The sequence below is a fragment of the Pseudophryne corroboree genome, chromosome 3 (genome assembly GCF_028390025.1).
Source record: "Pseudophryne corroboree isolate aPseCor3 chromosome 3, aPseCor3.hap2, whole genome shotgun sequence".
NCBI classification, from domain to species: Eukaryota; Metazoa; Chordata; class Amphibia; order Anura; family Myobatrachidae; genus Pseudophryne; species Pseudophryne corroboree.
The window spans coordinates 520,897,127-520,912,975 of NC_086446.1; the positions used below are offsets into that span (position 1 = coordinate 520,897,127).

Consider the following 15,849-nt stretch of genomic DNA (forward strand, 5'->3'; position numbering starts at 1 on the left):
ACTCTACCGCCGTCACATTGCCCGACTGGACTTGAATGGCCTGATTCTGAAGTAGAGAAGAGGCCTGCAGAAGGGCGTTGTAGATATCCCTGAGTTCCAGGATATTTATTGGAAGGACGACTTCCTGGCTTGACCATCTTCCCTGAAACTGCACCCCCTGGGTGACTGCTACCCAACCTCTGAGGCTTGTGTCTGTGGTTAGCAAAATCCAATTCTGAATCCCAAACCGCCGACCCTCGACGAGGTGAGAAGTCTGTACCTACCACAGAAGGGAGATCCTGGCTCTGGGCGACAGACGGCTCATCTGGTGCATGTGAAGATGCGATCCGGACCATTTGTCCAATAGATTTAGTTGGAAGGGCCTCGCATGAAACCTTCCGTACTGAAGCGCCTTGCAAGAGGTCACCATTTTCCCCAGAAGACGAATGCACAGATGTACCGAGATCCGGGTTGGCTTCAGGACAGCCCAAACCATCGACTGAAATACCATAGCCTTTTCCAAGTTAAGGAACACTCTCTGAGACTCTGTGTCCAGTATCATTCCCAGGAAAGGAAGCATCTGTGTCGGTTCCAGGTGAGATTTTGGTAGGTTTAGAATCCACCCATGATCCAGTAGTCGTCTGGTTGAGAGGCCAATGCTGTCCAACAACCTCTCCCTGGAAGGTGCCTTTATCAGAAGATCGTACAGGTACGGAATTATGTTCACTCCCTGTTTGCGGAGTAGAAACATCATCTCTGCCATCACTTTGGAGAACACTCTTGGTGCCGTGGATAGACCAAATGGCAGGGCCTGGAACTGGTAGTGACAGTCCTGCAGTGCAAATCGTAGATAAACCTGATGAGGCGGCCAGATCGGAATGTGAAGGTACGCATCCTTGATATCCAGAGACACTAGGAATTCCCCCTCCTCCAGACCTGAGATCACTGCTCTCAGAGACTCCATCTTGAATTTGAATACCCTCAAGTAGAGGTTCAATGACTTTAGGTTCAATAAAGGCTGTACCGAACCGTCCGGTTTTGGTACCACAAACAGGTTTGAGTAATAACCTTTGTGTGTTAGGTGAGTTGGAACTGGAACAATTACATTTGTCCGTACCAACTTTTGAATGGCTACCTGTAGGATAGCCCTTTCGGTCAGCAAAGCTGGTAAGCCTGATTTGAAGAATCGGTGAGGTGGGAGTTCCTGAAACTCCAGTCTGTACCTCTGGGTAACAATATCTTTTACCCAGGGGTCTAGGCGCGATGACGCCCAGACGTGACTGAAGTCTTTTAATCTCACTCCCACCTGCCTGATCTCCAGGCTGGGAGGTCCACCGTCATGCCGAAGATTTGGTTGGAGGAAGCAGAACCAGATTTCTGTTCCTGTGAACCTGGTGGTGCAGGTTTTCTGGATCTTCACCAACCTCCTCTAAAGAAGGTGGGGGGGGGGGGGGGGGGGGCCTTTGTATTTTTTACATTTTGCATCTGAAAAGACTGTAGTGTAGGCGGAAGATAAGATTTTCAAGCCGGTGCAGCTGCGGATGGAAGAAAGGTCGACTTACCCGCAGTTGCCGTGCGTCCCAAAGCAGGGCCTGACCTGTGAAAGGTAGGTTCTCCACACTTTTTGTGGATTCTGCATCCGCAGTCCATTGGCGTAGCCAGAGTCCTCTGCGTGCCGATACTGCCATGGCTGTAGCCCTTGCGTTAAGTAGGCCAATGTCCTTCATGGCCTCACCATGAAACCCGCAGAATCCCGTTTGTGACATAAACAAATCAATGTCACTCCTATTCATAGTATCTAATTCCTCAAGTAATGTGCCTGACCACTTTACTATGGCTTTAGAAATACATGCACAAGCAATAGTTGGTCTTAAAGCCACACCTGTAGCAGTGTATAGTGATTTGAGCGTAGTCTCAATCTTGCGGTCAACCGGCTCCTTTAAAGAACAGAAGCATCTACTATAGGTGGGTTTTACCACTTCTTTCTGTCTTCTTCAGGGAAAGGGAAAGCAATGAGAATTCCTTTAGGGAACTGGAATTTTTTCTCTGGATTTTCCCAGGATTTTTCAAACAAGGAGTTTAACTCCTTAGAAGCAGGGAAGGTAAGGGAGGAATTCTTATTTACGGTAAAATAAGTCTAATCTTCCTGTTCAGGTACCTTCTCAGTAATGTGCAAAACCTCCCTAGTGGCTTCAATCATTAGTTGGACCCCCTTAGCAAGGGATGCATCCCCCCCCTCCCCGCATATCCCCATCGCCATCTCCTGTATCAGAGTATGTATCAGTGTCAGCTTGCATTATCTGGGTAAGTGCACATTTTTGCGGGTATGTAGGTGGGGTTTTTGATGAAGTAGTGGGGGCTGAATACTGTAAACCCTCCACAGAGCTCCTCAAAAACTGCGTCTTAACCACCCCTTAAAGAATCCACCCAAAGAGGTTCGGATTCAGAAGGCTGAGAAAGTATATTGCAGTCCAGAGTACATGGAATAGACTCCTCAGGAGAAGATAAACACTCTGCAGCACAGGACACAGATATACACACACACACACACACACACACACACACACACACACACACACACAGAGGAAAAGGTCAGATACAGTTTCCCCCCAGAGTACCTTCAGAGAGTCGCAGAGTATAAGGAGCCAGCCACACAGCGCCCCTGTAGGCAGTTATGATAAAAGCCCGGCGCTTACTAACTATCCTTAACAGGGTAGTTGGAACTGTTATCACACTCCCCCCCTGTCTATAACACCCTGGTACCGCAGAAGTATTGCTGGAGTTATGTGGAGGGCAGCGCTCCCTGTCAGCATCTCTTCCATCTGATCTGCAGGGTGAAAATGGCGCTGGTGAGTGCTGGATCCGCTCTGAGAGGAAGCCCAACCCCCTGTAATGGCACGCGGCTTCCCGCGCTAATTCTTAATACTGGCTGGAGGATTTTTAGAGATAACAGCGGTATTAGCCTCTGTTAACGATGGGACCAGTGTAGGGTTAAAGTGCTGGCTCAGGACGCCCCTCCAGCATCTACATGTGTAATGTTGCTGCGCCTTCCAGGAGCGCAGCCTGTCAGAGCTGCGCTCCAACCCTTGTGCCGCCATATCCGCCGGCGACCCGCTAACCAGGACGCTGGCGCTGTACTCACCACTCTTCTATCTTCTGGCTCTGTTAGGGGGTGGCGACCGTGCTGCGGGAGTGAGCGTCGCCTCGTGAGCTTGCGATCAACACCCTCAGGAGCTCAGTGTCCTGTCAGCGGAGTAGAGAACCATTAACTTTCCATTAAGTTGGTTCCTACTCCCCCCCCTAAGTCCCACGAAGCAGGGAGGCTGTTGCCAGCAGCCTACCTGTAAAACAACAAACTCAGACCCCTCAGGGCAGACACTACTCCCCCCCTTAGTCCCTCAAAGCACAGAGGCTGTTGCCATCAGCCTCCCTGTGACTAAACTCTAAAAAAAAATAAAAAAAATAAAAGAACTCCTATGAGTCTGATAGGAGGAGTATAGAGGTAGGAGCCAGCCCACATTATTAAACTCTTAAAGTGCCAGTGGCTCCTAGTTGACCCGTCTACACCTCATGGTACTAAAATGGACCCCAGCATCCTCTAGGAAGTAAGAGAAAAATGGCTATATAAAATAACGTTTTAAATGTGGTCCGGCTCCTGCGGCACCAAACAAGAAACTGCCTTCCCTTGGCCAGGAGGCGGGGTTATAGGGGAGGTTGGAATAGAGCATTCTGGAGGCTCAAAAGCTTAACAGTTTGGTGCCCGATCCTTATCCAACCACTTATACCCCCATGTCAATCCTGTAGATCAACTGTGGACCCTGAAGAAAAATCTCAATCATACACACAGACAGGAATATAGACAGCACCTCTGCCTAGGCACACATCAACCCTGCCTAGTGTTCAACTCTTGCTGCATTAAAATATAGTTAAGAACAAGGGGAGAAAGGTACATCTGCACACTTGAATGATCTATATTAAGGATTTGATTTATGAATGGATCAATGAAACCCCAATATACGTGTGTCTAAATTAGACTTTAAGCCTCTCTGGGGGTGCGACCCTGTTACAACCAAGATATCAAAACATATAAGGAGAACTAGAAAGGACATTTCGCAACATCTTTTCCCTCACCTCTAAACAAGTGTGGACTGAAATAGATTCATTTTGTGCCTATATCTATAAACAGCCATAACTGTAGTATCTTAGTACATCTTTCAACCGACTCCATTAATATACGGGGTACAACTTTGATTACCCTGGATTCATCATAAGGGGGGATGTTCAATATCCACACAGACAGTAATTAATTAATCTATACACCTTATCCTCAAGACATATCAGTTCTTAGTATCTGTGTGAGCGCCCCACACATTAATATTGTGTGAGCACCCCAGAACCTGTCACTGTCAATTTTTGACAAGCACTTTTATTCTTAGTGTTATTGATTCATCCAGAATCAGTACGTAAGGAGATACACAGTATATTGCAATATAGGGCACTAGTGGCACATTATTCTTCATGTCTCAACCATCAGTACCAATGTAGTCAATGCTTTCTATTCAAGAGTAACTCACCTGCATATTTTTACTAGGTGGGAAAGAGGTCCTAATTGTACTATTCCATTTATTCTACCGTACCCACGCACCAGAGGCAGTGTCCCATTATAAATACCCTATTAACTGTGGCTATATTTAATATCCCCACACGACACCAAATATATCCAGGACTGGTAAACACCATCCAGTCTGTATCTTGAGTGGCCGTTGTCTCACACATAAACAAATAATTATACTTGTTGCAGGAGTTATTGTGGTGACCCCACTTTTTAAGAATCTGTCTTACACATCTTTTTTTCTATATCACTTATGTGTTTGTATATGTCATGTTTTTAACCTCTATATTTTGCTGTATGTGTCCTACCACAAGGACCCTCTTAATATTAACATAAGTAATAAAAGTTACGTTTTATTTTGATAATCAATCCAATAAATTGATATTGTGCACCCAACTCAACAACCGTCTTTCTAGTTCTCCTTATATGCATTAAAATATACAATGATGCCAAAACATCTCCAATACACTGTGCACCTTCGAAAGCAGAGAGCGCAGATCGGATGATTGTCTTCAGCTCTTTGTTCACCAGACAGTAGGGATAATCAGTGATGCAGCTGCTCTCAGTCACTGATTGGCTGGGAGAACGCTGCACAGTGAGGATATCACCGTGCAGTGCAGCCCTACCAGTCTCAGTGATTAAGAGCAACCATGTCATGGGACTCCATCCATTCTACAGGCAGCTGGGAGAGACCGTGAGGACAAGAACCATAAAGGTAAGTATTATCCCACTGCCCCTGCCCCATTGTGTTTTGAATCCCGTAACACCTAGGATTTAATGATTATAATCCCGGATATTTTTGGAACTCAAAAACGTCTGGGATCTGGGGAATCTGGGATCCAGGAATCCATGGATTGGCTTCCCTAATACCCCTTTCACACCGCACAAATAACCCGGTATCGACCCGGCATATTGCCAGGTCGATACGGGGCGGCGTGCGGTGTGAAAGGAGCATAGCCGAAATCGCGGGTCGCCTGACCCGGCAATTCAACCCGGGAATAAAGCAGTGTTATACCCTGGTTGAATACTGGGTCCTGCGTAAACGGGCTCCCGGGACCCGTTTACTACAGTAGGAAGAGGCGGCGCGGAGATGATCTCATCTTCCAGCGCCGCATCCACCCCTGCCGCCGGCTCGGCCCCCCTCTGCTATGGCAACCCGCCCGGCATATTGCCAGGTCGGGGAAGCCTGCAGCAGCTGCCAATACCGGATCCCACCCGGGAAGAACCCGTTTCCAATTCCCGGGTGGGATCCGGCATTGGCAGTGTGAAAGGGGTATAATTAGCATGAACTCTCTCTCTCAGAGATGGGAGTATAACTGATAAAAGGAATTTCTACATCAGGCCTCTGAAGCTAAACTGTATTAAGGAAAGAAAAGTTCAAATTTACCTTTTACTGTGATCTCTTTAATTTTCTTAGTCTTCTCATCAATCCATTTCTCCCTACGCACTTTTTCTGTAGCGCTCATGAGTTCCTGCAGTTTTTTCATCTCCTGGAGGATGAGAGTAGATGACAAGTCATAAGACAGTTTATTCTTATTTTTACTAAAACAATTAGGTAAGCAACGTCTGGCTCTTCAACTATTGTGGAACTACAAATTCCAGCATGACCTGTAAAACATATTATTCTAAGATGTATTAGAAGCAGTTTAGCTGCTATCCTATGAACAACAATTATAACAATAAAATGTGGGCGATAAAAATAATATTGGAGTAAGGTACATTAAAAATCAAGATGTACCAGCTGCCTCTACAATATAGGTCTGGATACCTATATAATATAAACTGATACTGGAAAGGTAATAAAGAGCCGCTGGTCTGAAAACCTGAATTTATTATAAAAATAAGAGTTATGTTAGACTTACCTTTGTTAACTCTTTTTCTTCAAAGTCCATAGGGTTCACAGGGTTACCATGGGGTGTAGGTGGTTAGAAATGACCAGGCACCAACAGTTAATGCCCCGGTGGCTTAGTGGGGTTGCGGACAACCGGACACACACAAGGAGGTAAAGGCTGCCAAAGACGCATTTCCCCGAAAACGAGTAATTGCCTTACCTGCCCCCACCCCCCATATCCGGCTGCAGCCTGGGTCCCCAGAAGAACGGCTAGCAGAGCATAGCTGCCACCCGCCGAGATCACTGGACCAATCACCAGTGTTGCGGCACAAGCGGGATGTTGTTGGAACAGCAGCGCGGTCGTCCCATAGGACGCCTAGCGCTCCTCGCTCTGATGGAAAGTAATAAAACAGGAAAATATCATAAAATAAAGTTTGGGGCGGATTAAAAGCACCAAACAAAAACTGGCTGGCCTTTGGCTGGATATAGGGGAGGAGGGACCAAGGCATCTCCAACCACCTACACCCCATGGTAAACCTGTGGAGCCTTTGGACCATGAAGAAGAAATAAAAGATAAACAATTGGAATCGATGACATCACATTAGGGTAACACAGGATCACCCGGACTTGTACAGTGCACTTAAAATGGATAATATTGTGGCCACAGATAAATATATAAATATCTATACTAGGACCCTACTGTTTTCTGCTAGTAAAGGAGAAGTGGGGGCTACCTGTATCCCATGACTTATGCTGAGAGTGGTTTCCATGACAATCACTGAAGGAGAGAACAATAACTGACAGTACACGGATGATAGGTTGACACTAAGTAGGTCGACTCCATATGGTCGACATGCATTAGGTCAACATGGTCAAAAAGTCGATATGGTCATTAGGTCGAAATGTAAAAGGTTAGCAATGCTTGTGGGTGACAGGTACAAAAGGTCGACATGCCAATGGTCGATACAACGTTTTAGGGGGGTAATGCATTTTTTTCAGCTTTTTCGTACTTTACCATCCACGTGGACTACAACTGGAAATAGTAACCTGTCCGAAGCTGCAAAGGGACGCAGTACTAATGTGCTTTGACAGCAAAAACACACACAAAAAACCCATTACAATGTTGTGTCTACCTTTCTGTGTTGCCCATTTCTATGTTGGCCTTTTCCAGTGTCTATCTTTTACCGGTAACCCTAATGACCCTGTAGACCTTTTCCATGTCAACCATATAGGGTCTACCTAATGATTCACACCCCAACTGAAAACAGAATGAGGGCAGCAGAAAGAAGTGATATTAATTCCTATACTCTCCTTTTGATTAACGCAAATTGATCTTTGACTACATTTTGAGCCATATATTTTTTATTTTAAAAATTTACTTATTTCATAGCTCCAAGTCCGTTCTATTACTGTATTATGTATCTGCATTTGATTCTTTCCAAGTGTTACTGAGCTGTTGGACCCCATTCTATTTGAGGGAGACTAATCGCATGTGGAGGTTCCTCATGTTATAAGGCATATACAACTATAGGCCAGGATATAATGGGAGCCGATAACGGCAAAATGACAAATTTTTGCGACTGTAGCCGCAAACATCGGCCATTTTTCAAAGTCGGCTAATGTATTAGTCCACGAATACCGGAATTTTCGGATACTTTCTGTTCTAAAGTCGAGTGCCCGATAAAAAGTTGGATCCAGATGTTTAGCCCATGTAATGGACAATCGATGAAATGGAGTCAATTTTGCCAGTCGGACACAAAACAGCTGTAAAACTCTCAAAGAATTTAGGTGTCTTTTGGGCGAGTTGGTTATGAACATATTGGAAATCAATTATGAGTACACTTTTCAAGCACATTTGCACGAAATAAACAGACCAATACATTCTGACATGAAAAACAGATCCAGCTGAATCCATTGATATGCGGCATGCCTATATTGTGTGTGTAAATGCGACTGTATCAGCATATCTAATTATATTACAGGGTTTGGCTGCAAAGCATTACATTTTGTATGCAGATACAAATGCTATTACACACAGAATATAGGTATGCTGCATATCATTTTAAACAGCAAAAGCTGCTTGTGCATCCTATTAGCATTGGATACAAAATGATGCTAATAGGACACACAACCAGCTCCTGCTGTTTAAAATTATATGCAGCATACATATATGCATATAATATGTTATGCTACAGTGTTTTCCAGCCAAACACTAATATAATTAGGTATGCTGATACAGCCACAATTACACACAGAATATAGCCATGCTGCATATCATTTTAATCAGCATTGTGCATTCTGGAGGACTGGGGTTTATTTAATGTGTGTGTTGATTTGATCATGGGACTTTTGGGTGCCAATGGGTGACTTTCTCTCACAATGTGGACCTCCTATACTAAAAGACGAATTTCCAGTTGGTCCAAAAATATAAGTTTTCTAGTCTAAATACTGCAACAACTCGGATCCAATACGCAGAAGCCACACAAAAAAGACACACGCCATTACATTGGCCAAGTTCCAGGAAATAGACGCACATTTGTAATGTCCAAAGTGGTGCAATAATTTCCGAGGCGGCTCTATCGGCTCCCATTACATTCTGGCCATATTCTTGGACACCTTATCTTGTCCTATGATGGAATTATCAATTGATTCACTGGTTTCAAGTGGAATCTGTGACAGGTAGAGATTTCCGAGCTACAGTCGGAGATCTGTCTTTACTAGTTTAAATAGGTTTTCATTATTTAAACTAAACATTTTTGAGGATTATAGAATATTATCCGGCACATTTTAGAAGGTACTGAAAGAGATGTACTAATGCGCTGAGCGTTTGTCGGATATGTATGCTAGCTAGCGACAGAGTACTCTGTCTAGTAATAAACTTTTAGAAGGTATGATATTATGTACAACAACATTTTAATATTAAGCAAGGACAATCCTTTGCTGAAAAATAAAGCAGTGTTCATGAAAAAGTTCCAAGGAACACGGCGTACTGTAACATGGACATTGTTGTATAGTGCACAAAACATTCATGCAGTTTCACAATTACAACAGCAAGAGGCTCCTCTATATAATGCTATAAAAAAAAAAAACCTATATTATTTCACAGGGCCTTCATGTCTGTCTGTTTTTACCCAGTTTTGTTTTATTACTGTTGTTCTAATTGTAAAGCGCAACGGAATATGCTGCGCTATACAAGAAACTGTTAATAAATAAATAAATAAATAAATAAATAAATAATAATAATAATAAATGTTTTTGTATTTGGTGCAAATGTTCCCATTACTTTGCATTATTGCAGTTGTATTAAGACCAACCATGTCATTTTGCATGCATAACTACTTACAAGCAATGATTGTGATGTTAGAAAGTAACGTACAGTAATGTCATCCATTGATTGTATGCATGCAAGACAAAATGGCAGCAAAGCCTTTGTTAAATCAGACTGAGACAGAAGAAAAATAGAACGACTAAGGGTGAAAGGAGAAGAAAGCAGAAAATGGGAAAGCAGAATAAGGAAAGGTGCGCTGATTTCCAAGGAACACTGTGAAGAAATTCTAGGAGATATTGGGTGCCATGACTCCTAGCAACTAGTGTTACCTGCATTTTTTTGTTCCCTTTCGAAAATGAAAGTAAATATGTAATTAGTTGTTATAGGTTATAACACCCTGATTTACATATTTACTTGTGGACTAGTTTTAATAAATGTCACTATAAATGAAGGGGGAAGACAGAAATGGCCCACAATCTACCATACAAGTAACTGATGATTTTCAGTATTAAAATGGAAGATGCTTTATGGGGTGGCATCGCCAGGAACAATGGGCCTAATTCAGACCCCACTGCTCCTCTGCGAAATTGTAGAGGTCTGCGATCAGATAGTCGCTGCCCAGACAGAGTGAAAATCCGTCCGGTGCAAGTCTGCATAAGCCGTGCGAAAAGCTTTGCAAACACCGGTCAGCTGCAAATCCGTTCTCAACTCACTCACCATCGAATGTTTTTTCCAGTCTGTGCGTAGCCCAGGACCTACTCCTACACTGTGAAAAAAACAGGCTTATCAGGCCGGAGCTGATGTCACACACCCTCTACCTGAAAATGCTTGGGAACGCCTGCGTTTTTTCCCCGACACTCCCAGAAAATGGGCAATTACCACCCCCAAACGTCTCCTTCCTGTCAATCAGCCTGCGTTCGTCTAGTGATAAAAAAAAAAAACCACAGGAATTTTTTTGCAGTTTGGACTCGCGCCTGTGCATTACGTTCCATACGCATGCGCAGTCATTTGATAATCGGCCCCTGTGCTCTTTATAGTGGTCATGATTTATTGCCCCTTTAAAATTAGATGGGATGGGATTTATGTAGAAATAAATAGTTATTTTATATGCCTGACACAAACATAAACATAAATATGAAGTTTATGATGACTGGGTGACAGCCATCATGAACCTATTAGGATGTTAACATATACACACAGATGGGTATACATCTTTATAATGAAAGGTGCAGGGAATAAGTCTTCCTGTCAGGAAGGGGATGAAAGGTGTATAGGAAGAGGAATGCGCTAAAACGTGCACATAGCACACTCAGGTCTATTACCTCACACAGGGGGCCCAGAGTTTGCCAAACCTGGGGAAAAAGAAAGAAGGAGAAAGGGGGGAAAAGGCAACAAATCAACAACCCCATACAGTAAGTAACAAAGGAAATTACTCCAGTACAAGTTGTGAGATGTTTTCTTTTTGCAGCAGTCTTTCTATAAATACAGAAGCGGAGCTGAATCATTTCATTTGCAATTAAACTGTAACCTTCACCCAGTGGAGGGAGCCACTTATCATGGTGATGTATTAGTAATTGAAAATCTGAAGAATGGTCATGCAAAGTAACTGTCTGCCTGCACTGTGTGTGTTAGGAAAGGTACTATTTAGATGACTGTTTAGAACAGTGGATCCTAAAGTTCAGACCTCAAGGACCCATAACAGGTCATGTTCTCCAGGTCACCCGGCAGGTGCACTGTGTATGACCATTCGTCACATTTAAAAAATCCACAGGTGACCTGGAAAACGTGAATTGTGTGGGGTCCTTGAGGACAGAGTTTGGAAACCACTTTAGATGGTGAAACGCCAACAGGCCTCCTTCGCCCCTGCCGTCCTGTGTGATACATCCTGCGCAGCAGAAGCCGCCTCGCTGAGAGCCACCCGGCGCCACTGACACTGAGAGTGGGGATTTCACCCATCCACCTCGCTCTCACCACAGGCGGCTGCTGCTGCACAGGATGTATCACACAGGACGGCAGGGGCGAAGGAAGTCGGTTGGCATGAGGTATATGTTAGGGCTTATATAAGAATGTCTTTTTCTAAAATCAATAACAGCCCTGACACACAGCAGCTGCATGGACGCCTGGCCAAATCTGACAGTCGGATTGGGCTCAAATACGACAGTCGGATTTGGACACTCTTTGAATAGGTGTTGTCGGATCCATTCCCACAAATGCATGTCAGAATGGATCAGACTTTAATTGAATATACCCCATAGTCTTCCAGGTAATAGATCACAGGTTCATAACCTATGTTGTCAATGTACTTAACATGTATATAGTATAACTTGCCATTATTATTCAATTCAACAGCCATGGAATTTAGGTTATACATTTTTGATGGACTGAGAAGGAAATACTCCATCACACTTTTTTAAAACACACACATTTTGGGCAGAGTTTACCAAGAAATGTCACTTTATGAGCTAGTTCTTCATTACTAAAATCCTGAAATATCGAGGAAAAAGACTCTTATGATTGCCAATAAAACCAAGCAACACAACATTACGAATATCTACGTGTCAGTTACCTCCAATATAAAGAAAAATAAATAATAGTCATTACTCCACAGACGATGGCAAGAGAGTTGTACTGTGGCCCCTCTCACCATTTCATGCTGATCCTGCATCTGGGTGATTTTGCTGGCATACTTCTGATCCACCTGCTTCAGCTCATTGACCAGTGACTCACACCTCTCGCTCAGGGCTTTCTTGTCATCGATGAGCTGTGGAAAAGTCAAGCATATTAGGAAGTTAGGCTACCTGAGCGAATTAGTATAATATATAAAGCTTGGATCACAGAACATATACAATTCTGCAAAACACACTCTACTACAGCTACTAGATAAGCTACAGAAGACAAGTGTCTGTCAGCATTTCTTTAATAGAGGCTTGTTATTTAGAAGACTGGAACCCACCAATTCACTAGGAACTGGTGTCATGACTAAGGACGCATTATAACACGAATGTGTATGACACTTCAGCTTATTAGAAGTGCAAGCAGACATCAGTTTCTAGTGATACCATGCACTCCCATTAGTATTAATTCAGTCTACAAAATGGCTGCATTAGTGGTGTCACCAGTTTTATATGACGTACCCTCATAAACAGGGCCCTGGACATGATACATGGGACACACTTGCCACTGGAGATCAGTTAATTTTCTAGAACCCAGATGAATGGCATTAGATGGGTTTTCAACCTTTGGGGTAAATTAGTTTATCATATCTCCCCTCCAACCCCAGACTAGTGTAACAGCAGGGAGCGTCTCCTGATATCCCAACAAATCGCATTATCATAAAATGACCTGAACCGAGACCACATTAAGGTCTTGCACAGTGAAATACAATCTAATCTGATTGGCTGCAGCATGTGTCCAAGTTTCAAAGTGACAGTTGCTGATGGGGCACCACTTATTGTACTGCGTTACACAAACTGTTAACTATACCCAGTCAGGGAATTCCACAAGTTTACTGGTCTTCAGAATAAAAGACAAGGGTCAGTAGGACACTGCTTTGTCTTTTGAGGTTTTCCCATCTTCATTGGAAAGGGAAAGTTATCAAAGTTCAAATCAATGTGGCCCGATTTTTAGAAAATGGTAGTTTCTTTTCACAAACACAAATATATTTTATACATTTCTACAAATAAAACACTTATCATACTCTTATGAAATCCTCTTCTACCACTCTGCTTCTCTACCATAACCAACCCCTAAAGGAAATGTATGAATTGGCCTGGGATCACGATGTCAGCGAGACTCTTACCTCTGAGGAATGACCAAAATCAGAAATACTGAATTTTGAAATATTGAAATATTGAAAATATAGCTAGCGAACGATCAACTCGGAATGCGGGCCTAAGTACTAACGAGAGTAAAGTTTATATGCATTCCCTTTGATACATAATGAAATAGAACTTTTCCAGAGCAGCGATCAGATAGTTGCTGCCTCTAGGGGAGTGTATTTTCGCTTTGCAAGTGTGCGAACGCTTGTGCAGCCGAGCGGAACAAAAAAGTTTTTTGCAGTTTCTGAGTAGGTCTGAACTTACTCAGCCCTTGCGATCACTTCAGTCTGTCCGGTCCCGGAATTGCCGTCAGACACTCGCCCTACAAACGCTTGGACACGCCTGCATTTTCCCTACCACTCCCAGAAAACGGTCAGTTGACACCCATTAACGCCCTCTTCCTGTCAATCTCCTTGCGATCGGTTGTGCGAATGGATTGCTAGAAGCTTTTCACAGTAAGGATGCTGTCTGTATCCGTACGACGTGCGTGCGCAATGCGGTGTATACACATGCGCAGTAGTAACCTGATCGCTGCGCTGCGAAAATCTACAGCGTGCGATCAACTCGGAATGACCCCCTTAATACCCACTCGTCTTTCCTCAATTTACCCTACTGCTTTAAATCTATGCTGGCGATTCTGTAGTCAGCAAGGAACCCTGGTGGTAATGACTTCTTATCGGATCCTATTAGGATGAAGTTCACAATTTAATTAAGCAATAGTCAAAAGACAAATTCTTGACTCTCCCCTACATACCTTGCAGTCTCGATCCATACCTCATACTTTGTGCCCAAAGCAGAAACTGATTGAGCACATTTTAAATACAGTTAAGTGCCAAATTGCTTTGTGTTGGAAACCAACAGCACCTCCTTCTTTGTGTGGCACTATTAAAGCTATGTAGTCCACTTATCGAATGGAACAAACCACCTCATTTATACAGAATACTCCAGACCACTTCGTAAATGTCTGGACCCGTGGACAGAGGCCAAACCTCCTTTTACAACTATATAGCGCCATTTGCTTATTCACCTTATTCATACTGATGCTGATGACTCGCACTGACTGGTTTCTGCTCTTTCCCATCATTCCCCTCTCCCTCTCCCTTACTCCTACCCCGACTCCCTTCTAGCCTGTTCTACACTTTGATGTGATTAAAATTTTACAAGCTATAAAATGCTTATGCGGAGTTGTTCATCATCGGACTGTTTCATTATTGGTTAATTCTAATGTCAATGCTGGGCTCTATTTGTTTGCATACTAATTAATCTTCATTAGTCATACAAAGACCTATGTTCTTTTCTTATATGTGTTATGTTCTATTCCCATGTAATCTGCAAAATCTCTTAATAAAAAGACCTTTTTTTAAATAAAAAAAAATAAAAAAAATTGTAGTTCCGCAGTGACTCGTGACCATACTTGGCATGGCAGTGGCTATTTCTGACAGGACACTCATGTTCTCCCATTTCCTGCTCTATTATTTACAAAGTAAAACATGAGTACCTGGTCTATGAATGTCAGGTGCCTCTGTATTGTGGCCTCATACTGCTCACTCTGCTGTTTCAGCTGGTATCCCAGATCTTTTTCTGTTTGCTTCACATGTCGCACAGTTAGCTCACGCTGTTGAGCCTGTGAACAGAAATGTGCGGAATATATTAAGAATCACATTTATCATAAAGTATCTGCATTAGATGTTTGTTTAAACCAAGATGAACTCTCCAAGGAAACAGCAGTAACACAATATCGGAATGGCAGTACTTCTTGACCACCAACATTACCAATTTTCTTTTGCACCCCATAAAGGGGTGCAGGAAAATGAGTAATGTTGATGGACAGTATGTTAGTGTGAAGTGTACAGCAGCAAATTGCAGAGAAACAAATATGGCCCTCCCTCTTCCATGAAAAAGCTAAGTTGCACCTAAGAGATACCCACTAATGCTGTCTGTAGGAGACTCGTCGCTTTCCTCTTCTCCTCCAGTTCCAATCGCATCTTCAGCATAGAACTCGTCACCTCTGTGGCGACAGCTGACGCCTGTTCTAGATGTGTCAACTCTTCCTCAGATAGCAAAGCCTTTTGACCAAGACAAACCGAAACAGGATGTTAAAAATGGATATTGCATTATAACAAAAATATATTTTGTAGTGCTGGTCTTGCTGAATTAAACAGGCATAGTCCCACACCAGAGGTTTGTATGCCTCAATGAGAGCTTAGTGACATCTGTAGGGTTTGCCAAGATAATCTGACCAATGGGTTTATTTCCTTAGTCTATTAAGTTAGCAAAACCATGAATGCATGTATGTGCTGTAGGAACTATAGCCAAACGTTTTCCCAAAACCTTTACAATA

At 43.2% G+C, this 15,849-nt stretch overlaps 1 protein-coding gene across 5 annotated transcripts in view; it reads right to left on the bottom strand.

Moving 5' to 3' along the window:
* CEP131 (centrosomal protein 131) overlaps positions 1–15,849 on the bottom strand; it is a 377,073-nt gene that overhangs the window by 245,590 nt on the left and 115,634 nt on the right. For 3 of the 5 annotated variants that reach the window (XM_063961102.1, XM_063961099.1, XM_063961100.1), the window contains exons 14-18: positions 15,437–15,574; positions 15,007–15,132; positions 12,335–12,451; positions 11,013–11,042; positions 5,979–6,081 (exon numbers count right to left, since the gene is read on the bottom strand). In XM_063961102.1, coding sequence (XP_063817172.1) covers positions 5,979–6,081; positions 11,013–11,042; positions 12,335–12,451; positions 15,007–15,132; positions 15,437–15,574 — 514 coding nt within the window. The remainder of the gene's footprint in view (positions 1–5,978; positions 6,082–11,012; positions 11,043–12,334; positions 12,452–15,006; positions 15,133–15,436; positions 15,575–15,849) is intronic. The other 2 variants (XM_063961104.1, XM_063961103.1) reach the window with 1 other exon arrangement.